Source organism: Colletotrichum fioriniae (genome assembly GCF_027942845.1).
Source record: "Colletotrichum fioriniae strain IMI 355084 chromosome Unknown scaffold_13, whole genome shotgun sequence".
In the NCBI taxonomy this organism is placed as follows: Eukaryota; Fungi; Ascomycota; class Sordariomycetes; order Glomerellales; family Glomerellaceae; genus Colletotrichum; species Colletotrichum fioriniae.
The window spans coordinates 380,325-407,439 of record NW_027076849.1 but is presented as its reverse complement, the minus strand read 5'-3'; the positions used below and the strand labels follow the sequence as shown (position 1 = coordinate 407,439).

Genomic DNA, 27,115 nt, shown 5'->3' with positions numbered 1-27,115 from the left:
TTTCCGTCGTGTACAAATTTACGACACTTCTGGTGTTAACGTCCAGTTTGATCTGGCCTGATAGACTGATATGAGGGGGATTAGGGGGTTGGAGTACAAAGCTGATGTTTCTCTTCTTGACTTTCGTTTAGACTTCTTTTATGTAAGGGCATTTGAAGATATTATTTGATGGCACAAGATGGACAGCAAAAGTGAAATGGGGTCAACTACGTAATCACTTGGATGATACTCAATACTAAATGTGTAACACGAGCAGTGCTAAATGCCAGAGCTGGAGTAAAAGCGGTTTTTATTCCTCGAGTAACGCGGCTAGCTTCGTGCTACAACTACGTCTGATCCGTCAACAATTCATTAATGAACACCACTTTCACGTTACTTTAGTGTTTGTGAAGGAGATCAATTAGTTGGATAGGTGACTCAGGCGTTATTGGACGTCGTAGGCATCATTGCAATGTTTCACGTCACTCGATGTCTGTACATAAAGTTCAAGTGAATGAAATTCACGCGAACGGGCATATGTATGAGTAGGTGCAGGAACTCCAGCGCTCCGGTCGGTTCTGTGAGCTGCCGCAAATTTGTCTCGCCACCTTTGGGAACGAACGCGCGCCCGCATTTCCTCTCCTTGGTCGCCATCGCGGGTTCTCATTGGTGTCCTTCATTACTCAGCTCACTAAAATGTCTTCTACTCTCTTCCCCGGGCGTGGATCGTGGTGGAAATAATCCAGTTCCTCGATCCGAAATTCAGTCTGTCCCAAAACTTCAATGTCTCAGTCCTAGGGCTGAGCCATGGCGGCAGTTATGAAGGCTAAGAAAATTAAACTCAAAGCTAAAGATGCGCTAAGTATGTTATCTGCCTGTCTGAAAGCGCAGCTGGTGTTACCGGTATGCCTGGCAAAAATGTCACGCGGACGAGGAGAGGCCTCAGTTGTCTGCCTTGGCGCAAGTCTAGACTCTAGGATGGCTCAATATTCGGTAGTAGGTGTTGGAGTAGCACACGACTGCCGCAAACATCTAATACGCTCCTTAGGATTCGTGTGAGTGGATGCTGTGGCGCAACAGCGTCAATATGTGAATGAAAAGGATGCATTCCACGCCTGACAAGGCAGCTTCATTCGAGTGTTTCTCGCCGGTAATGAAGCATCCAGCCAAACTTTGCGGAATACAGCTTATTGAGGCCGTCCCTGGCTAACTGTAATGAGGCAACACATAGCATTGAAACATCAATTACGACATATTTGCCTTCAACCACCATTTGCCACTTCTGCTAAGTTGACCGGCAGCTCTGTGGAGTGAATTTAACACGGTTGGAGCATTTGCCCTAGTTGTCTTACAGAATAATAGCTGCAGGAAGCTTTTGTCTAGATATCTCAAGACATCAGTATCCATACGGGGAAGCTGTCGAATCCGCTTATCACAACAGACGGCTTCGGAGATGGATCGAAGCATTGCGGCTGAACCCCCGCCAACGTTTGTGGCTCAAAGAGACAAGCTTGGCAGAAGCTGTTCAGCTCGTTCAGCTACCCAAGCTGCCAGCTTTCCCCGCATGTATGAATCAAAATGCTGAATGCATCCAACCTTACTCTGCTAGCAGCGAGCGTGGCGTATTCCAGCCATCTGGTAGAAGAGACCCTCTCAAACGGTTTTGGGTAGCTCAAGCGAGTTCCTTCAGAAGTTGAAATGTATAATAATTATCGGCGTGGTCTTCCCAATCTTGGATAGTCTCTGCCCAAATTCAATATTGACAACAATCGTTGCAGTAAATTGGAGTTGACTTCAATATGAGATTCCTCGCCTTCATCTGTCTCCTGTCTGGACTAATATCCTGGGCGTCTGCGCAAAACTTCAGCGACCTGTCAACTTCTGATGCCCCGGCATCTTCTATCGCCAGGCCACCGGTGCCGGTCAGCTCTCCAGGTCAGTACAAATAGTGAAAATCCCTTAAGGCGGACTCGCTGCTTGATTTCTTGTTGTGCAGGAGTTTGCTGACATGAGAGCATATAGAACCACCCGCTTCTCCATCCGTAAGCACCAAGCCCAACACACCGCCAGAGGCTTCTTCCGTAGCAAGACCACCCGCATCAGAAGCTCGCCCAAGTTCAGCGCAGCCTTCTATCCAAATCGTCAAGTCCTCGTCCGCGAATGCGGAGGTTACATCTAAGGCTGCTTCTGCATCATCTGCTGTGCCTGCTTCTCCCAATTCTTCCAAAGAAGTAGCGTCTTCGGTCCGAGTCAGCGTGTCGGGTCAAGCGGTTCCTTCGAGAGAGATAACAAACTCGAGGGAGGCAGCTTCATCTAGAGTAGTTGTACAAACCGGCGGAGCATCAGCAAGTATTCCAAACTCGAATCCAGCACAGCGCAGCTCTCAGACGCAATCCAGCGGTCCTAGGGGTCCTGATAGCTCTACGTTGGTCCAGGTCCAGGGATCAGGAACCACTGGGAATGGTGCCCCTCAAGCGTCAGGCACCCAGGCAGTTGATGACCCGGGCAATGTTGCATCGACTCAAGTGTAAGCGCTTCTTGATACCTTGGCAATTCTTACTAAATTAAAAAGGTCTCGAACTGGCTCTCTTGGTGCCGGTCAAGCTACTTATACAATCTCGTCGCCAGAGCTAGCTACTACGGCCTCTTTTGCCGCTCAACCATCGGACAGCTTCCAAGGCGTCAATGAGACAGCAATTCTGGCGGTCCCGGAGTCTCAAGTGGCCACACCTCCCGATAAATCAACGATTGAGCAGTTTCAAGCTGAGCTCAATGTCAATGTTCCGGCAAAGTCGATAAATAATAATAATGCCCGGGCGCTTGCGATCCTCGAGACGGCGTATTTTGAGTACTTTGCCAAAAAGGACCCTGCGCCTGTCGACATGGGGAAAATCTCCATCCCAGCCAATATTTCCGAGTGCCAAAATTTGTACTCTCAGAGATTGGCAAGAAGAAAGGCCTTTGTTGACGACGTATTCGACTGGATACCACTAGTATCACGGGACCTCCGAGGCTTTAGTAATTGCAAAGCAGTTGACTCTATGGAAGTTGGAGTATATTTTCAGTACATGAGAGCCTCTTCGACTGCAGATAGACCAAACGAGCTGGAGTCGAGGGTCAAAGCACAGGTAAGCTCCTACCGATCTATCATAGAGATGGTCATAGTATTGGGGCTAAAGGGGCGTAGATCGATGTCCTGAACGAGGCTTTGGGGGCAGTGAGGATCAATTTCCGCTTTATGGCACTCAATTGGTGGGAGCCAAAGGCAAATGAGGACTGGTCAAGAGTTACTAGACGCGAGGCTAAATTATTAGATTGGCAACGCCGGACACGCGCGCCTGGAAAGCTGACATTGACCGTTTGGATTGTCAATGGGTTGCGAAGCAGCGAGAAGGACGACCAGGAACTGAACAGCGTAAGACCATCACAACGACCTGATCACGAAGTGGAACAACGATTAACTCTTGATTCTCATCATGTATAGTACGTCACGTTTCCAAACCAGCAGCTCGATGAAGCAGACGGCATCGTAATTGAAGAAGCGCATGTTCAGGGGGGCGATGCTACAACACTCGTTCACGATGTTGGCCACTGGTTCGGTCTCGGTCATACATTTAACGAGATCGGCCAGGAATGTATTATTCAAGACGGATTGACCAACGCGACCCAGACCTCGGGTAATCGTGACGTGGTTTATCAATGCTCGCAGGTAACATGCGTTGGTGGCCTAGCAGTTGAGATAAATAACTACATGAGTGTAAGTGCCCTGACACCCTTATATTGGACTCAAAGAAGAGCACTAACGGATAGCTTTCGGTTGAAAAACAGCACTCCTCGTGCCGTGGCAAAATCCCGCAGAACGGATTCACCACTGATCAGAAGGCGCGGATGTTTGCCAATGCGCTCGAATTCAGGCGCGGGTATGAGGCGGGAGAGTGCATGCCAGACGGGAAAGCGGCCGTGGGAAAGAGGTCTAGCATGCAGGATCTTCTCGATGGCAAGTGCCCGGATGTCAGCAAACAGGCAAACATTCTCATGAACACCCCGCATAGCTCGGGGTCACCTATCGTTGGACCTCTAGCCAACAAGATCTTGATGCCAATGATTTTAGCATGGACAGTTGTATTTTGGTGCCTCTAACGCGGTTTCAGGCCTGCTCAGGAATTTTATAGTAATCGACATTAGGCTTAACTTTGGAGACAATGAAGACAGAGTGATGATATTAAAAAACTTGTATTGCTTTTAACTTGAACTACATGCCCGATGTCAAACACATGACTCCGGGCAATAAACCTCCATATGGTGGTGCATATGCTTCAGGCATCCACCATCAACCATGAATCATTTCATCCCGACTTTTCTCATGTATGTACAAAGAGTCGGACCCTTCATCTTTACCGACAACTCCGGGCGAGCTCTACTTCCAAGAGCTATGTCTCCAGTTGCCTGGTAGCTTAGATGGCAAGAGCACCGAGAACCAGCATCGCAAGGCCGCCGACGGGGGCAAGGCCAGCAGCGCCAGCCTGGACGGCGGAGGTGGTAGCGGCAGCGGTACCGGAAGCGGTGCCAGAGGCAGAGGCGGTGCCGTTGCTGGCGCGAGTAGAGGTGACGACAACACTGCTGGCGGAGGGCGATGCAGTGACGGTCACGGCCGTGGTGCTGGCAACGGAGGGCATGCTAGCGGGGGGAACCGAGGAGGCGGCGGCCGAGGAGGAGGCGGAAGCTGAGGCGGACGTGCCAGAGCCGGCCGAAGCGGCGGCGCAAAGCTTGTCGGAGGCGGGAAGGACCTGGTCTGTTGAGAAAGTGAGGTTAGTCTTCTGATGATATTACTTTGGTGGTACATGAGTATAAATGTAGACATACTCAGAGCAACGTCGGCACCGCAGGCTCCAACGACGCAGCCAGTGGCGGCGGCCTGGATGGCAGACTTGTTGGCGGGCTCGCAGGAACAGACGTAGTCGCCCTCCTTGCAGCTGGTGGCCGAGGCAGTGGCGTCCAGCAAGCACTTGCGAGCGCACTCGGGAATGATGGTAGGGTCAACCTGGGCGGCGACGACAGCGGCCAGGGCAGCAAGAGCATACGCGTACTTCATTTTGGTAATCGTGTTGATTGTTGGTGGATTGTGTGTGTAAGGTGGTAGTGGATATCAGGTGTCGGTATGATAGACAAGCGAGTGTGGATGGAGCAGAGGAGAAGGGAAAGTCTGAGAAAAGCTGAGGGAAGGAAGGCTTTATGTAGATAGAAGTCGGAGCAAAGGGTACGTGTGGTTACACCCTGATGCCTTTCGGCTGTATGGGTATAGGCGGGATGTTCGGACTGGCATGACTTTGAGGTTCATAACGGAGAAGGAATTGCCTGGATCTAGTTGGCGAACCTAATAACCAAGGTTCTCAGGGCTAGGACGGGGCAAACAGCTCGAAGTGGGCTACCATCCTGGAGAGCATGTACAAGCAGTTGTAGCGAGTCCAGTGACAACTGGCAATCAAACGAAGTAGTCACAGAAAACCCGGATGGACGAGTACCTCCGTCAGTAGAGTTAGTGCGCAAGCAAGGCGAGAATCTGGGGGAAAGTGGATAGCTGAGAGACCCTGGTCGTGAGAAGTGGTTGCTAGGTCCGAATGGGGTCGGCTGGTGCATGCGCGTTGCAACGATATGATGAAAAAAGAAGGGAGCGAGAACAGGGCTTACCTCGTAGTCGAAAGTTCCCCGCGCATACCCGACCTTCGAGTGGTCTGCGGGCCTCAGGGCTACGCTGGTGATCGTATAGAGCAGAGGCGAGGGTTGCAGAGGAGCAGGGGGTGTGGACGGGTGGGAATACCGGATTGGATAGTATCCTCCGTTAGGACGGGGATCTTCTTGGGTCAAGGCGAGGCCGGGGAAGTGGGCTTTTTGACCTCTATTGCCTCTTAGCTAAGTTCCGAATCCTGGCCATTGTGGCGTGTGGGCACGTATTGGAGAAAAGTGGTGTCTCTGTGTGTGTGTGTGTGAAGGCCGCAGACTGTGCTCGGTACTCATCTCGTTGGACATGTGAAGAAGGAGATCGATTCCCCATAAGGGGAGCGGCATGATGCAGATGGACATGGACTTTGCAGTGTTGGGAAGCTGGACTTTTGTATGCTGGGTCGGGCGTAATTTCGGAGCCAATTCCCTCATCTTAGTCGTTAGCTGACATGGCGCTGCGCTTCAATCAGCGTTGAATCTCAAGGACTGGTGAAATTGTGGATGAGATCTGGCGGACGTGCAACACTTGTGGTTACATGTATTATTATTGATTCAATCGCGCTCGAAAATGGAGTATTCTCCGTAGCTGGGTTCAAATTGCTCTCCTTCTTTTCCACCTTCCAGGCCAAATCCGGGGTGACTGGGGACGACGGCGGGAACATCTCTTGGCTGCTTGTCACGCGCTATTGATGGGTAAATCGAAAATTGCCATTGGCCAAGCGTCTGAAGAGTATCAGAAGTAAGACGAGCTGAAGGCCGCAGCTGTCAGATGAACCTCTGGCCATGCGTGCCATGGTCCCTGGTGAAGTAAGTTCGGGGGGTTTCTGGCAGTCTGCAAAGTTAATTGAGAAGATGATGGTTCCTGGCCTTGCTTGACCATGGCCACAGTGCCACAAGCGCCCCCGGAACCATGGGTCCAGTCTTTGCCCGTATTGAACCATCTAGAACACCTTGATACTACTTCGTAAAGGCCATTGGAGACACCGTCCCAGTCGTGTCGCCTCTGCTTTCGTAGAGGGATCTGGGCGGCTTGGTGATTTTGCGAACTTTGGTAGCTTGATTGGCCACTTTTGCCCGTCCAAGTCCATGATCCGGAAACGCAAAGGTCCCGTGTTTCGGTACCTTAAACTGCCAGTGGCTTGCCAATCCATCCGGGTCTGACGCCTTAAGGTTAAGAGAGAGAGATGGTGGCACCAGACATACAATCATACCCGGAACGCCAGACAAGAAGGCAGACACAGGCAGGCAAAACAAGGTGGGCAGATGCAGGAACACACGGCAGCCACAAGCAACCACCATGATCCCTCTCTCCATGTATCCCATCTAGGTAATACCCGTGTGTCATGTCTGCCTTGATTGGGTCAGTCTCACCACACCCAAGCCAGGCTCTGCACCCTTCGCGTCCGTTTGACGACGCGGACAAGGACAAATAGCTTGGAGGAGGCCCAGGAGGGGGAGGGCCACATCGCTGCTTGTCTGGGGAGATGCCAATTTCCCCCGCACGAAGCCATTCCCTTGTCGGAATGGCGCTGCCTGGGTGCCCCTGTCCCTGACTGCTGCAGTGCTGCTTAGATGCAAGCCTACCGAGGTGAAGCTGCTTCCTTTTTACGTCTTTTTACAGGAAAATATCGAAAATTGCGGCAAGCAGACGAAGACGAAGGAAAAAGCATCTGATTATGGCACATTTCTACCTTACGCTCCTAGATAGCTGACGTTGGCGACGGATCGGGCTCCATGCCATATTTGCTTCTGTCACATGTATATACCTACATCGTGACACTGACACTTGACATTGACATTGACGTTGACACTGACAAGACTGACAGAAAAACGAATCCATCATTTCCTTTCTTTCCGTGGATGGATCTGACCGCGGCTTGACCTGTGATGAAAGATCCTCGTCTCATCAACGGCCGACCGCTTGGGATTTAACTCTAAACCAGAGCGAGCGGGAACAGACGACCATAACGAGGACCCCGATGCTCCCTTTGCCGGTTCTTTGGCTGGTTGAAGTTGGAAAGAGCCCAGTCTGGTCCTTTTGCTGGGGCGGTCCAGGGGTGCACCGGCGGATATGGCTCGAGTCGCGCCAGAGATCGGCCGAACAAGCCGGCTGACCCCTCCCTCCCGCCTCCAGACCTCCTCCCCTCTGTCCTCCTCTGTCTGACCGAGACCTGAGCCAAGTTGCTAGCGCAAGTTAGCCTCTTCCTCTCGTGAAGACATGTTGATTGCCACCGACACTTACGGTACTCATAGTACAGTAGTAGCCCATCGTGGCGTGGCGTCAAGTAGCTTGGGAAGAGCTTGAGGTTGTGTCACACTTCATCTTGCATCACACATGGCGCTCTGCCTCCAATACGTTTATTCAGCATTCATCTAGCTAGCCACGCAGCTCCGCGCGCGACAGTGGATGCTCTGGGCCGTAGCTCTCTCAACGGCGCGTGTCGTACCTGAGCGTGCGTGCCTGCGTGCGAAGCCGTCCGAGAAAGATCTACCTCATCTCGTCTCGCGGCACTGACGGCAGAACGGTCTGTGAACAGACGGTCGCTCCCTGGCCCTGCCTAGTTGTGTGGGGATGAGACTTTGGACCACTAATATTCCCTCGCTGATATTGATGAAGAACGTCCCTGCTCAATTCTTGCCGAGATTTCCCACGAGTTGACTCTATGGAAATTGGAAAGCAACGTGGTTCATAGCCAGTCACGTAGGTCTCGTGACGATGCAAATTTCGGCAAAAAATGGCCTAGAGTCTGCTATGGCGAGTGGTGAACTTTCTCGTCGCGTTTGGCTTTTCCGCCCCGTTGTTGGTTGTCGCGTTCCACCCCCCCCCCCCTCTAGCTAGCAAGCGTCGCACCAGGCGAGTTGGTGTGTTTCTGATGACCCGTCTAACAATGAGACTTGAGAGGGGATCGTCGACGTCCAAGAATTTCCGAGCTGAAGCCTCCGAGGCTGCTTGTGACGGGCGAGGCAATTCGACGCCGGCGCTTAGTGCCTTGTTGTTCGTATAGGAGGAGAGAGAGGGTAACGTCGGCTGCGACCCGAATGGAATCTCAGTCTTGCGACAGCCGGTCGGGCGGCTTGATGCCGGCTCGCATTGATTGCTGAGGTCTTTTAGTCCTCTTTCCGTGCCTTTTTCTTTTTCCCCTTGAAAGCAGCTTAGATTGACAGTGCCCCGATCTTGTGCATCCCATTGCTTTTTTATTTCAACGGCGGCCATCGGCCGGGGCCCAGGACATGGTCGGCACAATTCTCCGCAGAGTCGCAGCGGATTTCTGGGCCCGGATGCGCTCTTTGCTTTCCCAAGAGGCCGGGCATTTTCCGACGCTTGACGTGGCGCTTCTCATCCAATACTCTGGATGATTCGTTCGGGCCGTTTGCTATACGTATGTTTCGAGAGCGCCTGATAGAATATTGCTTATTCTGAAAGTCATGCGTAGAGACGCTCGCAGTCTTGTCGGTAACTGCAAAGGCCGCCAAATCGGCCGAAGTCGCACGCCAGAAATTGGTTAGGAACAGCAACGCACCGCTTTGCGTCTGGTCTAGCTGTCGTGAGAGGGCTATGGGAACCCAACTGACTATTAATTTGAAGATTGACAAGTTTAGAAAGTTGTCCAAGTAATTGCAAAAAGAAAACTGGGTGGGCACGGCTTTTAAACGCAATTGAGGAGCCTTGAGCACCTGATGTGAGCACGACATTCGCTGGGTTGATGAGGTCAACCATCAAGCGGCACGACACCTCGATGGTGTGCCAACCACTACGTAGAGGCTACTTGATTCAAACGACTACGGTAAAGTTATGTGGCAGGCATAACGGAAGTCCGCCGAGGGGACCCCGAGACCGCCTTTGGTGATAATGACGATAACACTCACTAATTACCTCTGAAAGGCGGTCTCCAGTTTTGAGCTAGGGGCAGTGAAGCTGTATCTTTCTGAATCAGGAAAGAAAACTGTTCCAAAAATCCAGAGACCATGGTAAGGGAGATGGAAAGTACCCGAAGCTTCTACATTACTAAAATGATCTACCTCGACCTTCCCATTGTGTTTCGACACCTCTCAGCACTATATACATCAGTGAACTAAGAGCAATTCCCAATTGTATACCGATATCCCCGGCCCGTACTGCAATGGGTCCAGTATACCACGCAGTGTCCATAGAAGGGACGACCAGCCCGAAAGAACAGCAGAGCGATGCCAAGGCCGCAAATCCAAGCGGGAGTGCCTTTGGATTATCCCAGTCAGAGACGTTGTACGCAGAATACTGGCCCCGACGAGAATAGAAGTGCTCAGTAAGCGCGATGCTAGTATACGAGGCCGTCCAGTAGCCAACGACGCTCAGGAAGTTCGATAGAGAGTTGTAAAAGTTGGAGCTGGCAACAATTGAGATGGGCACAATGATTGCCACAATGACAAGGGAGTATAGGTATCGGGAAAGGCGACTGAGAATCGGATGAAGAGACTGGAAGCTGATGGAGAGCGAATATAGAGTGCACGCTGTGAGACCAAGCACGGAGAACGCCAACAGGACCGAGACGAACTTTCCAAATCCTCCCAGAGGAGAGTTCATGGCATTGATGATACCACCGACGGAGTAGAGTTCGTAAGCCTCAGCCCAAGTCTCGTTTGCTGGCACAGCAGTACCTGCAGCGGCACCTAGAATGAGTAGCAGAATTGAAGGGACGCTGTACCCTGCGTATACGCATAAGAAGATCTTGATTCTGTTGTAGATATGGCGCAAGCCTAGTCCAGTCTCAGTTGGGCGCAAGTCACGGCCTACCTTGGCGTGGATGGGTCGATATAGACGGCGAAGTCCGATACCAATGGAGCCCAACTAGTACACAGACTTGCACATGCAGCGGCAAAGGTCAAGACACTCCTTGGTGATAATGCAACAGTCTCGGCACTAGTACCAGCAAACGACTTTGCACTGACGCCGGCGACAATGACGAGAGCAACAGAAGATGGAGCCCACAAGTATTGATCAATGTAATGCAGATATTTGTAGCCCAGGAAGGATATGGGCAGTGCGCCGACGACACTGATTGTGATACCCACAGCCAAGCTGAGGTCGCCTTCAGAAACAGCCGTGAGAGTCTGCCCACTGACAATAGATGTCATGATGGTGTAACCTATCAAGGTGGCGATTTGCAGCAGCGCAGTGCCGACAGAAGAGTAGTAGCTATTTCTCAAGTCAGCTACAATGGAAGATACAGTCATCAAGCGTCGGATTGAGTACCCGAAGTAGTATCTTGTCTGAACCATTTGACGCATGCCGGTCTTTGGCCCCATTGTGCCCATCCAGGCAACGGGAAGCATGAATAGGAGGGTGCTTAGCACAATGACTAATGAAGCAACAGCAAGATCTAGCCCAAAGACCAGGGTTCCGGATATGCCAGTGGTCATGCTTATAATTTTCATCAGCTTGGCGAACAAGACCAAGTCTTCCGCGCGGAGGCGCGATAATTCAGGAAAGGATTTCGAAACTTACGGAAGAGTAGTGCAGTTTGCGGTGAGCCACAACGTGAATAGCTGTAAAGTATTCTTGTCGGTTCTCTCTTCAATCGGAACCGGTGCCACGCCTCGAGTTTCGGCAGAGCTCAACGAGGCTTTCCGCAACTTGGCAAGCCAGTCCCTTGATGGGGGGTTTTGAGAGCCTGCTTCGAGAGCGGCATTTTCGACGTCGTCGCCGAGCCTGTTCTCAAGGTCGACTGACTCGGGCTTTTCGTGTCTTGTGGTCATCGTTTCTACGCGTGCGATGTAGGTGAGAATCTCAGTTGACTAGGTGGCAAAGTGGCTAGGAGCATATTGCTGGTTCTTCCAGCGAACGGGTCTCAGAGGTTTGGTGCGACCGCTTCTTTTATTGTCTACTACAAACAAATGTCTCTCTATATCTTTTACGTCATTGGGCGCGGCATATCAAATTCCGTCCTACACAGCAAGGGGCATGTAAATCCAGTCATTTTCGGATGATAACACAAATTAGTACATCAACTCGCGCCAATCTATTGTCCACCCCTTCCCCCAGGATGTTCCACTCCCAAGATGGAATCCTGCTATTATCTTATCATCGTAGTTATTTAGTAGCAAATTGAAGTTAGGCATTCCGTTGAGTAAAAACACGACACACCATGGCGTAAACACTGAGTCGTGTATGGGTTGGGGATGAGAAGATAACTCCCACACCTTACCACGCGGAAGATGAATTCCGCAAGATCGTTGTCTTTGAAACGGGTCAGTCTCCAGATTCGAAATATAAACAGAGCTGATAACCTTTAGATAAGTAAGATGCGAAGGCCGGATCACAGAGATTGGGTAGAGATAGGATAGTTTCCAGCATACTGCCGACTTGTTGATTCTTAAATACCGATGCCGTTCTTCTAGATTACGATGCCACCACACTGCGCGATAACTTTGACTTCGGACACACAGGCAATATGGATGCAACCCGAGAGCATTCTGACAGCGACGTATCGTTTTGTTTGATGAGGAGGTCTGGCAGACTTTGATAGTTCAGTGCCGTCAATCCATGTGAGCAGAAACCTGACCGAACAGAGCGAGACTATAAGGCTCATAAACGCCAACATCCACTTGTCCGATTTCTCAGCTTATAAGACTCTCTAACCCGCGCATCAGGCTTCATAGCCGCTTCCTGTCTTTGCCAACGAGTCGACCGGCGTTACGTATCTACAAAGTCGTCAGCCATGTCATAATTCCAATATTACGAGCATGTGGGCCACGATGTTAGGCAGATGGGGGCGCCGCTTACAGCCAAGCAGTCAGCACTGGTGACCGCATTGAATGTGCCGGCCAAGGTACGAAGGTAACATCACCCACCCCACAATCCCTGTTCTGGCAAGTGATGCTTTTCATCAATTAGCATGCGGCTAAGACCCAGCATCCGATGACTTCTTCAAGGAAATCAACGACCAGATTGATAGAGCCTTCAAGAAACTGTGAAGTTGAATCTGGAAGACGACGGCACAGAGGGCTGGTCCCAGATGTTTCGGATTAACTCGTACCACGTGCCCATCAACGACGAGACATTGGCAGTTAGGATCGGAAACTTCAGGCAGTATATGCTAGATCACCAGCCTAGATGAACATGTATTGAGTTACGTGCTTAGACGAGGATGATCGAAGTCGTAGCTTACGATCCAGCATCCTTCCAGTCACATCCCAGTGAGGTGTTGCGTAGAAAGCCGAGAAGTCGTGAGATGTGAAGAGTCACATTCCATTGGTACTCTAGCTCACCAAAACAAAACATGTTATCATTGTCGTGGTTTGCAATTTGCATATGGCCTGCGAGAGAATCGCCGATCGGATGAACGAATGCCTTGGACGTTAAGAAGTTCACTTTGCCTGCATATTGCACTGTGAGCGTAGTCATGTATCGATTGAATGACACACCTATTATATATCGAGAAAATCATGACGTTGAGGCTGATTTCCTCCGGACTTTCGTTTCAGTGCTAGGAGCCAGCCATCTGTGAGTCATTCAGTCGTTGTAGGTGCAGCCTATTGATGCCCCTCAGGCATCTTATCAACGTGTCCCCTCAAGAGGCGTCGAAGCACCTACTTTGTTCTGTATGACATGCCGAGGTCATCGTAGAGGTCGATTGAGGTGTACCGATGGTTTGTTTGTATTTGTCTGGTATACCACGGCTTCAAAAGTGCAAAAATGCTCCTTAATATCAAAGGCATGTTCCCACACCGAGGTTCGAGCTCGGGTCTCTCCGGAACGCTTTCACGGAACTGAAAGCGGAGTATCCTAACCACTGGACTATATGGGATATTGTTCAAGGTACTCTGATAAGCTGAAGTCGCTGTGTGATTTGGGCATCAGATATCAGAAGCAGGGAGTTGTCGCGAACTTAGCTCCTCCAGGAATTCGATAATTGCACGAGAACCAATTTCGGTGAGAGAAACGGGTTCGTCTTCAAGACTTCTAAAAGGCCTATCCATAACATTGAAAGACGCCGGGTGTCCTTGACCTCAGCCGGTTGAGTTGGCAACTTTGATTATGGGGACGTACTCTTAGAAAGAGCTTATGTTCCATAGAGCTTGGCCCCTTTATGCTACGGCATATATCATGAAACCTACTAATTCATCTTTGGGGGACGAAAACATCGTAGACCCCAAGCCTCTCTCAACTCCCATATGACTGGTTTCCATAGTTGTCTTTAACATGCCTTGCCAAAATCCTCAGTAAGCTCACTTTCTTCTGGTTAGCAACACGGAGCTGTCAGGCGTTTCAGTTATGACTCATTCAAGAACTGGTGACTGCCTCATGTGTATCTAGAGTTGAATGCCTAGAAGTAAACGATGATACATATAATCATACAATCACTCCAAACACACCGGTATTCTTTGCTCTTCCACGATTCGCCACTGGCCGTCTGCTAGCTCATACTTCCTCCTACATACCTCGTCCTTGTATAGAACAACCTCTTTGTTGACCAGAATCGCACCAAAATGATCGTCGACACTCCAATCGTTTTCTGCGCGGAGGTCCTGGCTCGTCTTTGAAATGGCGGCGAACAATCTCGTGTCCCAGATGCTATCCCGGCGGGGGAAGTCCCTGAGCAAGCGGTGCGCTTCTTTTCTAACGTCTGCATCCACACAGTAGATGCTCGCAGAAAGAATGGCCCAGCTCGGACTGGTGTCCATAGTGAAAACCTCTCTGGATTGGTCCATACTTGATTGTCCCTCGAGAACGATCCTACTCATAGCGAGTATCTCACTGAATTCCTCTGTCGAGTCGACTAGAACTTTTCTGTTTGTGTATTGAGAGCTCTTCACAGAAATGACGAGTGACTTGTATAAAAGCTCAAGGCTCAACGTTTGTAGTCTTGAGCGCTCATTGTGCGCTGTTTCAGACGGAGACTTTGTGGTTGATAACGCCTTGAACCGGATGTGCCACCGATCGAGGATGCCCATATGTCTTTTGACTTGATATTTAGGGATCTCTGTCAGATTTGTAGGAGTCCTCAAGTCTTCAAAGTGCAATGCGGAATGCATCTGTGTTTTGTATATGATGAAGTGTTGAATAACCTCCCACCACCGATGAGCCTCTGAAAGCGTTGCAAAGCTCTTTGGCAGCTCGTCGACTGCATAGCGACTTCTTCTTCCGCGGCAGCACCAAGGTACCCAGGTCACAGTCTCGGTCGGATGATATCCATTCATGGTCCATGATGACAAGGTGAAGCGCTGAAATCCAGAGATAACCTCATCAATAAGCTTTGGAGGGCATTCTCCACTTACACCCTGCTTCATCACTTGATCGAGCATACTGCATCCATGATTTATATGGGTGAGCGCAGCTTGATGATTGCCCTGTATGGCCTCGAACGTGACGAAGAGAATACAAGAGAGGAGAGCACGAGGGATGCTCCTCTTTGATGATGCGCTGGATCGAATGATGTGAATGGCTCTTCCATAATGTTGCAGAGCATCCTTCATGAATGGACCCTCGCCACCGGTGCGTTGTGTGCGACTATCGCTGCCCAAAGTGGCTGCGCCAATGGCAAACGCTGCGTGTCTGATGGCCGGCTCTTCACGGGCAATTTGTGGTATGAGCTGCGTGATGAGATCCGACGGAAACAGAGTAAACTGCTTGCTGAATGTCATCCAATACTCAAATTGATCTTTCTCGAGTTGTGCAGTGAACATGTACGTCTCGTAGTTGGGTCGAATGAGCAGTGGGCGGTATTCCTGCAGTCTACACTCGTCTCCCATGGTCTTTGTTGCATATCCTTCGCAAGTTCGCTTTGATTTACCGCAATTTAGACAGGATGGCTTTCCCTCGTCGCACCGGATGCGTCGTTTTCTAATAGTTACGTTAGCTCGCCGCATCACAAGGATCAATGAAAATTGATCAGAACGCATTTCTCAAAGGGGGTTGTTATGTCTTCGTGTTGCTCGTAACTCACTTGCATGTGATACAGCCTGCCCGAGACTTCGGAGCTTGTCTTCGATTTACCTTCGGCCGGTCACTGAGGGCCCAGCTGAGGGTCTGGGGCGCTGAGACCGGAGCCACCGGCGTGGGTGGCTTCTGAAGGGCTCTATACGCCATGGAAGGTCGAGCTTTTGATTTTCTGGTCGAATCCTTCAGTCGATGCTGACGTTGCCGAGGGCTTCACACTCACCGGCTCTGGGAGATTCAACGGAGAATTCGAAGCGGCGTGAAAGAGGAGCGGTAGGGCTGACATTTAAAGGTCGCCGCCACAATAGAGATACCTCCTGTCAAAATAGGCTAAGCAAGTATTGGCGACCCCAGCCGCCTCGCTTGTCCACCCACGTCCGTCGATCCCAGCGTAGGCAGCATAATTCGGCCTTATCCGAGGTTCCTTCCACGGCATCGAAATCTGACCCTTGGCATTAACTGCCCTATTAGAGACGTAAACGCGAACTAACTGGAGTCATGTCGCGTCAGCTTACCACATCACCTCAGTATCATCTCCCAACGAGGAGCGAGGATTGGCAGCTAAACACATTTTCCACAGAAAGAATTTTGAGCTAGGACAGTTTTATTGAGTTGGTGGGTAGGAACATGCGAACTATCTTACCCATACCTACGCCGGTGCTGCCTATGGCATTGGGAAGGGCTCAAGGGAGCCCACCCATGGAAATCAATCAACGACCACACCAATACTCATCAAGTGAACAGCAACAGCATGATTTCGATTCCAGAGGGAAGGCGCGACGGCAAGATCAAGCTAGAAATTGGATTGATGCAAGGTCAGAGGAAAAACGCGAATGCCATTACTCGAGTACGGTACTACGGCATGTACATATGATCAACTCCACACAGACGTAGCCATCCATAGTGATGCTTCTGAATGAGTGTGTATGAGTGTGCGTAACAGCAGTGCTTGCAAGCAAACCGCATCAACATTTCCTTTCAGTAGACATAAAAGACGGTGGTCTCATCAGGGGAAGCCCTCAACTTCTCGTTGCGCTTCTTCAAGATGATCTTCCCAAGCCAAGCCAGCAAAGCAGTCGCAATGCTGAATGCGGCGCTGCTTGACATGGCAATGACATAACGAGGCTCATCGCTGCTGGGCCAGAGGTAGGGGGTCCAAATGAAGCTGACGTTCATGATCATCGTCACCATGGAGATGGCCACTGCTTTCTTCTCCTTGGTCTGACCACAGACACTGCCGCACCAACCTAGGATCAACTGTTCCCGAAGTTAGCTGCGATGGCAAAATCTTTTGATGAATCTGACGAGAGAGAATAATCGTACCGAGTTAACTCCGTACGTGCCGATGGTGAAGATCACCATGGAGACGTATCGACCAGCCAAGTTCATTGTTGCAGCGGCTGAAATGAAACCGACAACCGCGACGGCCTTGGACGCGGTAATATGCCATGTGCGCTCATTGAACTTGCCAGACGACCAGGATACGGCAATGGTAACCGCGCCAGCAATGAGATAGGGAGGACAGGTGAGTACGAGGGTGATGGTCGTGTTGAAGCCGAGTGTCTTGACAACGCTTGGGAACTTTTGAAGAATTGTTAGTCGTCTCTCCTTACACGTGTAGATTCGGGATCATAAAAGCCTCACAAAGTTCTTGAAACCGTTGGCAGCCAGGTGCATGTGGGCCATTGCGCAGAAGATCCACACCATGGGGTCCTTGGCAGCTTGACGCAGACCGTTCCAAGTGCTGGTCTCGCCCTTGTTGGCAACAGTATCGAGTTCCATACGGTTGTAGGCGAGGTCGCGCTCTTCCTGTGTCAACCATTTGGTGGTCTGGGGGAAATCGGGAAGTAGAAAGAAGCCGATGACTGCAATGACGAACGTAACGGCACCTTGAAGGATGAACAACCACTTCCAGCCTGCAATGCCCGCGAGGTTATCCATGCCGTGGAATATTCCGGCTGCAATCAGGCCGGCGAAAGCAGTGGCTAGAATGTTTCCGGTATACAGGATAGCAATGCGAGTAGCAACCTCTTTCCGGGTGTAGAAGATACTCAGCAAGTAGACCGCACCGGGATAGTATGGAGCTTCTGTAACTCCGAGAAAGAATCGGGTGAGGAGAAGTCCGGTAAAGTCCTTTGAAACTGCAGTGAGAGCGCTCACAACAGCCCATAGCATCATCATGATTCCCTGGAGACAAGCAACAGAGTTAGTTTTTCCTCCCGTTGAAAGTTGGGGGCTGTGAAGACGTACCATGTAGCGGCTAGGTCGGGTTCGGGTAAGGAACATGTTTGAAGGGATCTGTCCTCTAGTCGGAGGGTATTAGTTGCGGAATAAGTAATCATCAACGAGCCAGGCATCTTACATAATGTAACCGACGAAGAGAATCGAAACACAGGTCTGGTACTCTGTCGGACAGAGGGGTCAGCGATATCCTTAGCACTAATGACAAATATTGTCAGACGTACGGGAACCAGTCAAATTGAGGTCTTCCTCGAGATCGTTGAGGCGAGCCAAAGCAATGGCATTGCGGTCAAGGTACTGCGGCAAAAGTTGTTAGTGTGTGTTGACGTAGTACCCTAGGACTTCCAAGATGTGGACTTACATTCAGCCAGTACATGGACCATAACATCGGCTGAAGGGAGGCACCAGTCAGTCTATAGTTACTTGGAGCAGGTATCGGGAGGCTCGAATACCATGATCCATCTGTCCAACTTCTTTACCAGAGCGATTTCTTTGGGGTCAGTCTTCTCCTGAGCACCAGAGTAGTCGATCTTGCCAGTGTTCCTTGGAATGGGCTTCTCTGGGTTCTCGTCCTCAAAGATCTGGGGCTCCATGTCCTTGACTCTGTCGGCTTGATTATTAGCCGCGGTGTTGGTTTTGGAGGTCATGATTCCGGCTGTTCCTTTGGCAGAGACTTCACGGAAGTCCAGACAAGCAACAAAAAAGGTGAGAAGAAAAATTGGGAGACTGATGTTAGCAACACTAAGCTAGTTGCACCCTGTCGAGCGAGATTCATTCTCCATTTTCCCACGGGGTCTGGAGCTCTTTTGTATTCGTACAAGGCGGGGATGCCCAGACCTTACCCTCGTGGGATGACCTCCAGCCTCCGTCCACGTTGTGCTCCCATGTCATGCCCGCGATCGACTAGGGACATGGGCTCGGCGGGTCTTGGGTTGCTTACACCCACACATATTCATCACGGAATCTCACTTATTTTGTTTCTGCCAAGTCATGTCCGACATGTTCCGAACACCAACGACCACCCCCTAGTCATTTCCAAGAATGAGAAGACTTGCCTAGGCGGGCGGCAAGCGATCCTGGAAGTGCGCACATCTTGAGCTGGTGGTGTACGTCGCCTAGCTAGCTGCTATTATAAGCGTAAACAGGAGTCACGACGAATCACTTTGTGCTACAGAAGAAGGTTACCAAGAGATACCAAGCTTGGGGAATGTGACATTGCCTTCCTTCTACCCTTGACTGCCCATGCGTCTTGGCAAGTAGTAGCGTGCCTCTCCTCAGTTGCCTCGTGTTATTGTTTCTTTACATAGTGGTGACATAGACTGCCGAGCGAGGGATGAAAATCCCCGGAGGCATGGCTTTTGAAGATGAATATGATGGGCCTGATTCTTGGCTCTGCGGCTTGATGACTCGTCGCGAGTTGACGACACTATGTTGCTCATACAGTGATACGAGCTATAAGGGCGTGATAGGTAAGACGCGCATACCACTGCCTCACCTCGGCCGCCACGTTCACTTGAAGGCGCCCGCACCCGGTCAAGTCGGGGTGGGCTGTGCATATGTCTCCGTCCGGGGAAGTGGGAGGTTGGCTTCTGAACTGGGGAAAGTGGACACAATCACCATCGCGCTAATTCATCTTTCCCCGCGTTCCTCTTTACTGGATTGTTTCAGCGCAGGTTGAGCATGGTGGCGTGTGTTCTTTGGGTGAGGAGAAGGGTTCCTGGGTCGAACGACGCAGCTCAAGGTTGGTTGTGGAAGAAAGTGGGCCAACCTGACGATGGTTCCCTGTGTTCTAGAATCCATACCTCCACCAACAAGCGCTGCCGAGAGCGAAATGCGCTCACGGCCAGGGAGATGGCGCAGCGCCAAGTAAGGCCAACAAGTCCCAACCTTGTTTCAAGCCTACCTAGTTGACGGAGCAGACGAGGTGTAATTCACTAATCATTGACTTGCCCAGGGCAGTCTCCGGGTGTTTATCTACGGTGGTGTGCTTGTGCACGTTCTTCTATCTATGTTTGCGTTGTTTTCCTAACCATGATAGGTCGTGTCGGACGTAATTCAAGCCCTCATTCTTGGCGAAGGCACGTAGGCCGGCTGGACATGATTTGGCTCGGCACTTGCGCGAGGAGAAAGCTTCGTTCCGCTGCAGCGAACTAGAACACATGGATTCAGGCTAGAAGGTTGATTTAGTCGGTTCCTTCGTGACCGGGGCGAACCATTTTGAAGGAAGCCTTCCCTGCAGCGCTTCTATGGCGTCTAGTGCGTTACGCTGCGCTTGACATACAACCACTATCACAATCAGAGCGGGCGTAGAAGCTCGCTAAGAAGCTCGTATCACTTAGTACATGGAATATTCGAGGCCATATGTGTTGGGACCATAGTGACGGGGAAATGCGTCTATTCAGCGAGGTTCGGGTGGAAGATGTCGAGCTTATGTTTGCAACACGTTAGAGTGACCATATCCGCCGTACCAGTCGAGCGATGCCAAGAATTCATGTCCGCTGTCTCCTTCAATGACACACCAATGGACCAACTATCGGTGGCATCCATGCCGGATTGAGTGGCGATCATAGCAACGTGCAATGCGGGTGCAGAAACGCGGGATCGCAGGTGACCATTCACAAAAGGTAGTCTGACCTATCCACCCTAGCAAACCATGTCTGGCGTCGAGCAACGAAGGAGGCCCTCGTCGCATTTGTGCGGTCTCAGCTCCATCGGAGTGGGGGCCTCGCAGTGAAATGTTAGAGACAGGATGAACGCCGTGGGGAAGATAGTCTCATTTGGAGCTTCAAGGGGACAGTACCGGTGGCACGTCCCCGGGATTACCCAACACGAGATTGACAGTTGACAAGCGACGCGGCGATGATTCCCCGGATCTCGAGCCCCATAGCGACCCTTACCGGACCTTCTGCTACTTACACAGTTAAAGTCAAGATAGACTGAGATAGCTGTTCGACTCGTTCTGATCGTCCGTTCGGGACATTCAGGCGCATTCTCCCAGGGCTGCCAGCCCAGGCCCAATTTAGTCCTTGACCGGCGCGGCGTAGGATTGATTTGTCGGTGACTGCCTATGAGGCATATTCTCCCCCGGTGTCGTGCTGGTGCTGGTGCACCCAAGCCCAACCCAAGAACGATGGAAATGGATCATCTCTCGACAAGACTGTCTTGGCTGAAAAGTGAAAAAGACTATACACTATACGTAGCCGTGGTAGCCAAGCGTGCCCAGCGTCAGAAGGCGTAGCTGGGCATGCAGACGCTTGCTCTCGGTGTCTTGGCAAGAGGGGTGCAATCGACATACTGCAATCCGTAAGGTAATTACATGTAGTTGCACACCACAAGAACAAAGCCTCACGAGGGGAGATCAGAGTCAGTCAAGAATGGAGGGCCAAGACGATTTACCAAGTGAAGGGAGAAGCAGAGGGAAAAGGTTAAGGTTAATTATATCGCCATATCTCCCACCCGCGGGCCAAATGACTAGAGAGACGCGGTTAAAGCCTGCATGCTTATAAACAGGACTTCATGCAGGATGGACCGGATCATCGCCGTCCTCCCAAGCGAGGGACCCTTAGCTCTAGAACAAGAGGTCACCATTTCCCCGCTCATCCCCAGACGGCATGTACATGTTGAATTTGCAGAAGGTCCGGCATGCTTGCGATTTGTGAAGGCAACCGGTTGCTCTACCCAAAGGTTGTGATCAGGGAATGAATTGTCATGCTTCCGCCCCCTCGTCTCCCCAACTTTACCCCATTGCCACTCTTCCCCTCTTTGTTCCCCCATAGTTGGCGCCAAATGGGGCCGCCAAGGTGATCCTATCCACAAGGGTCGGAAGAACTTGAGAAATGGTGACGCCGGAGTGAACGCCGTTGGTGGCTGCGGCTGGAATGCCGGTCCCAGAAATAGCTTGGCTGCAGCGCGCCACCATATTGCGATGAATTTCTGGTGTATGTCAAGTTGTTAACCAATACCATGGATCTGAATTGTTGAAGCTCCTCTCTCATGTCCCCATGGGGAAGTCGCACGGATTCTGGCTCCTGGGGTGGACTGGAGGGAAACCGCTTGGGGAATCATCCTTTAAGCGGGGGCGGGCCGGTTCGATGCGATATTTTGTGCTGACATCTAGACTGAACAATTCGGACGTCGAAAGTACGGATGTATTTGTCCACTTTCTGGTCGTTCTGTTTCCGTTTGCTTTGTCTCAGGCGTACACACTCTCAGTCGCGTGCTCCGTTGAGGGATAATCAAGTGTGTCTGAATACTATCTTGTCATAGTGTTCTTAGCACATCGCTGCTGGTCCTACACAGTATATGCGCAATATGCATGGTTCAGGCCCTGAGTCTGATATTTGGACAGGCTACCAAGTTCCACAGCGCGAAGCAAGTCCAGGTTTATGACGCTTTAGCCTACCATGCCCTCGAATCGAGATGATTTGTGCTATTCAGAAACAGCAACAGCTGCTGGACCGGCATGCGAAGAAGGCAGCGTGACTAAACAACCTTCCAAGATCTCTGATGCGAGGATGAATAGCGAAGCTTTAGAAACAGGCCAGCTAAACAAGACATGTGCATTCAAAGTATGGAAAGGGCAGTGTCGTTTCTTTCCCTATCCCAATCTTCAACAGAAGTATATGTTCGGAAAGGCAGTTCGCGGCCTCCTTAGGTTCCTGAACTCGACTGGCGGCACTTTTGCGTTCGGTGTTTTACGAGGGATCTCTTATTGGTATCGAAGCCTCAGCGTTTGATAGCCTGAATGCTTGATCAGATTCACGCGGTAGCCAATGCATTGTCATTTACTTCCTTGTACCCTAGGCTGAGATGTCACGACAGCAAAGGTGTCCGTTTGGTTCTGCGAGCTCGCCAAGTCAATTAGCATCGGCCAAGAGCCTGCTAGCAAGGGGTTCGAACCTTGTGAACGCCTCCAGTTTGGTATGTTCCGAGTTCTTCCGTTCAAAAGGCTTATCATGAGATCCCTTGCCCCTGAGTTTGCATGTTGGTGTACCAAGAGCCTTTGACTTCGCTTTTAGCGACCTCGAAGAAGAAGGCAGATGTACCTTTTCGAATAGCAGTAACGGCTCCCGGCCTGCCAATGACTTCGAATCAAAACCGTTGTCACGGAAGAGAACAACGCCGTTATCACTAAGAAGCCGGTATCAAGGAAAGGCGCAAATCTCCATGCGACCATCACTTTAAGACATCGTGCTATCGCGTATCAATCCTGGTACTTGAAGGTTCTGGTCTAATTTTCAGGGCACTCCATCATATTTGCGATGCGGCGGAACCTAACCCATTCGATGCAAGGCCGATGAGCGAGTGAGTGTATCATCGCATAGTCAAACAATAGTTCATGAAAAGCTCCTCGTAAAACATGTGAAAGCTTGACCTAATGGTCAGATATCAATACTCCGAGTTCCTTTGACAAAAATGAAAAGTGTCCGGTCAGATCAACTTCACCACGCAGTCTCTACCATTTTCGACTACATAGTCCTCTGTCCCATCGTCATCGCAAGCCAGTATCAATATCCCGATTCTTTCATACGTCCCATCGCCTGAATTCACTGAAGAATGATCGCCCGTTTTCTTTCCTTTCTTGCTTGGACCGCTGACGGCGAAAGTGTCCCCATCCTCATCCACCTTTCGAAGAACGAGAGAAAATACTTTGGTCGGCATTTTCTTATAGCCTATACCGTTCTTATTCCGAAGTTTGGGCTCTCTACACAGATGTAAGAGATAAATGGTGCTGCCAAGCGGCACACAACTTTTGCCCGGCGCCCAGAAATTGTAGTCAGGGGCTATTTCGAACAATGTGCTGCCGTGTAAGGCAAAATAGGTCTGTATCGGAGCGCCCACTTCCCTCTCCTCATCACACTCTAGGCGCGCTGTGATCATTGGGCCGAATAATACTATGTGGCCTAAGATGACCTCCATCGTTGGATCTGCTCCCGCAGACTCCGTTGAAGCTTCAATAACCACTGTTCTTTGCTTTTTCGAATCGGCTTCTTCCATAAACTTGGGTGCCAAGGTCGTACGTAGGTTGGAATAGTTGATTCGTGATGTCACAGATGCCCATGACCACGTCGGAGCTGTCCAAGCGTCCGGTCGAGGCAGAACGCTTTGGGTAGCCTGCCAGGCGAGATCGTCGAGCAAGCTGTCTTCCCAAACCCCGGCTAGGTACTTGTCTTTTCTGTACCTCTGCATATTCTTTACCACGCCTGCAATAGCCGGAAGGATATCATCCTGATAAGTGAGCCGCGTTTTTTTGTAATTTTCCACCGTACTGCGCCAATCCGGATACAGCTCTTTGGCCTCAGTCGCAGATGACAAGTTTCGTACATGAGCACCCTTGGTATGCGCCCATCTTGGCTCGGTTTCGTATATCGTGGTCTCTCCCATGCACTCGCAGGCGCAGACCTCGTTACACTCCCAAGCCATCTCTACATCACCAAGGTGTAGGATTCGGGGAGACAGGAGACGCTCCTGGAACACCCAACCACGGTTCAGCAAAGGGAAGTCCCCGAGGCTGTAGTTTGGTTCACCAGATGCGTCGGAGGAGAAGAAGTGCGGAATGGTCCGTCGCACGTTTGCATGCCATGTCTTCCCCTTGTCATCGCGATGCTCTACCCTTTTTGCTTTGTACTTATTTTCGCTTTGGGTGAAGTAGCTCTGGTGAGGGTTTGCGGATCTTGTTCCCGAAATGGTGACGTGAGCGCCTTGAAAAACTGATGCCATATGAGCTGCCTCTGCCCTCCAATCGTCCTTGTCGTCCTGAATGATACAGAGCGAGTCAATCCAGATGTAGCGAATTCCCAGCTTGCGAGTCAGTTTGATAGCATCGCGATACCCTTCAGGCAAAGATGACCAAGTGATCCGACGCATGTAGGAATGATATCGATCTTTAGTCAAGCAGATATTTATGGTGCCTCCCCAACAGTAGCTTAAGCAGACATATCTGTCGCAAATACCTTGGGTTTCGTGAAGTCGAATGTCACTATCAGTCGTCACTTGCGGACCCTCGGCATGACCATCGAAAGGGCCTAGCTCCAAAACGCGGGTTGGCATTCGACTATGGCCATCTACTGCCCTACATAATGAGTGTTTTGAAATGCAGTGCTCCAGGCGAGCTTGGAACCATCGAAAAGCTGCGTCGGAAGATGTGCCTCCAGATATGTGGTAAGCGAGGCCGATGGAGTCCCACGATGCCGGTTCCTCTATTGCGTTGGCATTAGGAAGGTTTCATTAATACATCCAGCTCTAGGAACTTGGCTCACCTTGAGTGCCGAAGAAGTTAAGTTCGGCGACAACTTCGTCTCGCAACTCCGCTGAGGGGACAAAGAGATTGCTTAGATCTAGATGACCACTCCTGACTACGATGACACCGTAGGCCCCTGGCATCGTCGCTGATCTCCTTTTCGTTCGGATAAACTGGCGTCCAGCACATCCTGAGTTCCAGTTCTCCATCACAGAGACTTTTGAGCTGGTGGCAATGTGCCTTGGTAGACATGCTCGCACACCAGCGTTGATGATGCTGCAAGACGGACACCCAGCTACGGCCCCCTTTTCGATATCCGTGATGGGAGAAAAGAACCCTTCGTCCATACCTCCGCAGGCCATGCAATTCCCAGTCTCGGGGTGGCGATGTATTTCAGCCTTTCGCATCCCTACCTTGGCGAAGAACGTGTCACATTTCTTCGTCAAGTTCAAGGCCACAGAGCCAGCTCGGATGAATGGGTTGTTCGATTTCCCGTCGAAAAAATCGTCGTCTGAATCCGAGTCACTGTCTGAATCGGCCTGTTCCTGATATTGCAGCCAGTCGTTCTCTTCGCGGCTGACATTGTGATCGTCAGTATCGACTTGTAGTGTCAATCCCATTTTCTGTCGATTTTGTCTCCAGGTGAGTGAAGAAATAAGACGGATTTAACGTGCTGAAGATAAGGTCGTATGAGAAACCCTGGGATCGATATATATAGCCGACGTGAAGCATCAGATGGAGGCATCCGAGAGCGAGAATCTTTCTTTTCAAGTCCCCCAAGTTCGCACTTCGTGGTACAGAACTTCGTAGGACAGAACTTCGTGGGACATGGCGCCAAGACATCAGGCGCGCGCTTCACCCCTGGAACGGTGGTGGCTGAGCGCAAAATCTAAAAACTGAGATGGCGATCACTGATAATGTCGGTCGCTCCACGGGCCTCAAGTTCAGCTGCAAGGACTTGGGCGAATCAGCAACAGCCACTTTTTACAAACGATCAGCGATTCATGACACGAGCACGCAGTCAAGAGTTCATTTAACCTGATTCTTATATACCATATCCTTTCTGATTGATATTTTTGGGGAAGCTTCCGCCAGCAAGACAATCCAAATTGACACTACGACTGATGATGACCACCCAGCGAAGGATCAAGCGCTTCGTCCGAGACGCGTTCAGCGCGAAGCAATCAGGATTATGGTGCCCCTTCATCTAGGTAAGGATCATGTTTGCCATCAAGTACCACTTCAGCAAAGGAAACATGACACGAAGCATTCATGGGTATATTTTACCCGTAGTGAAGAAATACATCAGTATGCTCTGTCTGTTTTTGTATATCAATAATGATCCGTCGTCTCCGTTGCTCGGAATTTGGTATGTAGCTTCAACCTCGACACTGCGAGAGGCAAGTAAGGGTCAGCCACAATGGGCGCATGTTCCACTCATTAGCAAAATAAGATAACCCAGGATGACACAGAAAGCGGGTACTGTAGATAAACACCAAGTCTTACTGAGTCTCATTTAAGGCTTGACGCCGGACGGACTCAATCATGTTACGCTCAGGAACCAGCAACCAACCCCGTGAGGTCGGTGGAATTTCGAGTAGGCAAGTCGGTACATACTCTATTGACTCCGGGCCTATTGTCCGTCGCCGACCGTTGGACAAAGGTCTCAGACCGATCATCCACGTTTCTTTTCGGGGCCATTACCCACTTCGTGCTCCACACGTATCCATGTGCGGGCTTGTTGGACCTGCGATGGCCCGCGCGGCCTTGCTCTGACTTAGTGCATGAGAAGACCTTGATGCGTGTTGCAACTTGCGACTCCAGTTGTGAAAGTGCTATACTACGCAGTCTCAAATCCGCGCGCGGCAGGAAGGATTCTAGAATCGGAATGTCGCGTCTGATCGTCTCGTCATCTCATGGGGCCTGGAGAGTTCGATCCGGCAGTCTCAAGTTGCGACTTGGAATGCAGCGACAAGGTACTTCAACCAGGTTCAGACATGCCAGTGATACCTGGACAA

At 50.7% G+C, this 27,115-nt stretch overlaps 3 protein-coding genes and 1 non-coding gene across 4 annotated transcripts; all 4 read right to left on the bottom strand.

Moving 5' to 3' along the window:
- Positions 1-4,433: 4,433 nt before the first annotated feature.
- Positions 4,434-5,071, bottom strand: N0V96_009855 (uncharacterized protein; the record flags this gene model as incomplete). The annotated part of the gene is made up of 2 exons (XM_053198055.2): positions 4,434-4,771; positions 4,843-5,071. The coding sequence occupies 2 exons, from the start codon at positions 5,069-5,071 to the stop codon at positions 4,434-4,436; spliced, it is 567 nt and encodes a 188-aa protein (XP_053044546.2).
- A 4,679-nt stretch (positions 5,072-9,750) lies between these two features.
- N0V96_009854 (uncharacterized protein) lies at positions 9,751-11,433 on the bottom strand (the record flags this gene model as incomplete). The annotated part of the gene is made up of 5 exons (XM_053198056.2): positions 9,751-9,756; positions 9,818-10,383; positions 10,605-10,873; positions 10,931-11,098; positions 11,183-11,433. 5 exons carry the CDS (start codon positions 11,431-11,433, stop codon positions 9,751-9,753), a joined length of 1,260 nt encoding a protein of 419 aa, XP_053044547.2.
- Positions 11,434-13,396: 1,963 nt separating this feature from the next.
- N0V96_009853 lies at positions 13,397-13,484 on the bottom strand. Its single transcript has one exon. It is a non-coding gene; the product is annotated as a tRNA-Glu (tRNA).
- A 3,110-nt stretch (positions 13,485-16,594) lies between these two features.
- N0V96_009852 (uncharacterized protein) lies at positions 16,595-18,504 on the bottom strand (the record flags this gene model as incomplete). The annotated part of the gene is made up of 8 exons (XM_053198057.2): positions 16,595-16,873; positions 16,940-17,197; positions 17,261-17,803; positions 17,867-17,921; positions 17,979-18,021; positions 18,082-18,154; positions 18,219-18,248; positions 18,310-18,504. The coding sequence occupies 8 exons, from the start codon at positions 18,502-18,504 to the stop codon at positions 16,595-16,597; spliced, it is 1,476 nt and encodes a 491-aa protein (XP_053044548.2).
- Between the last annotated feature and the right edge of the window lie 8,611 nt (positions 18,505-27,115).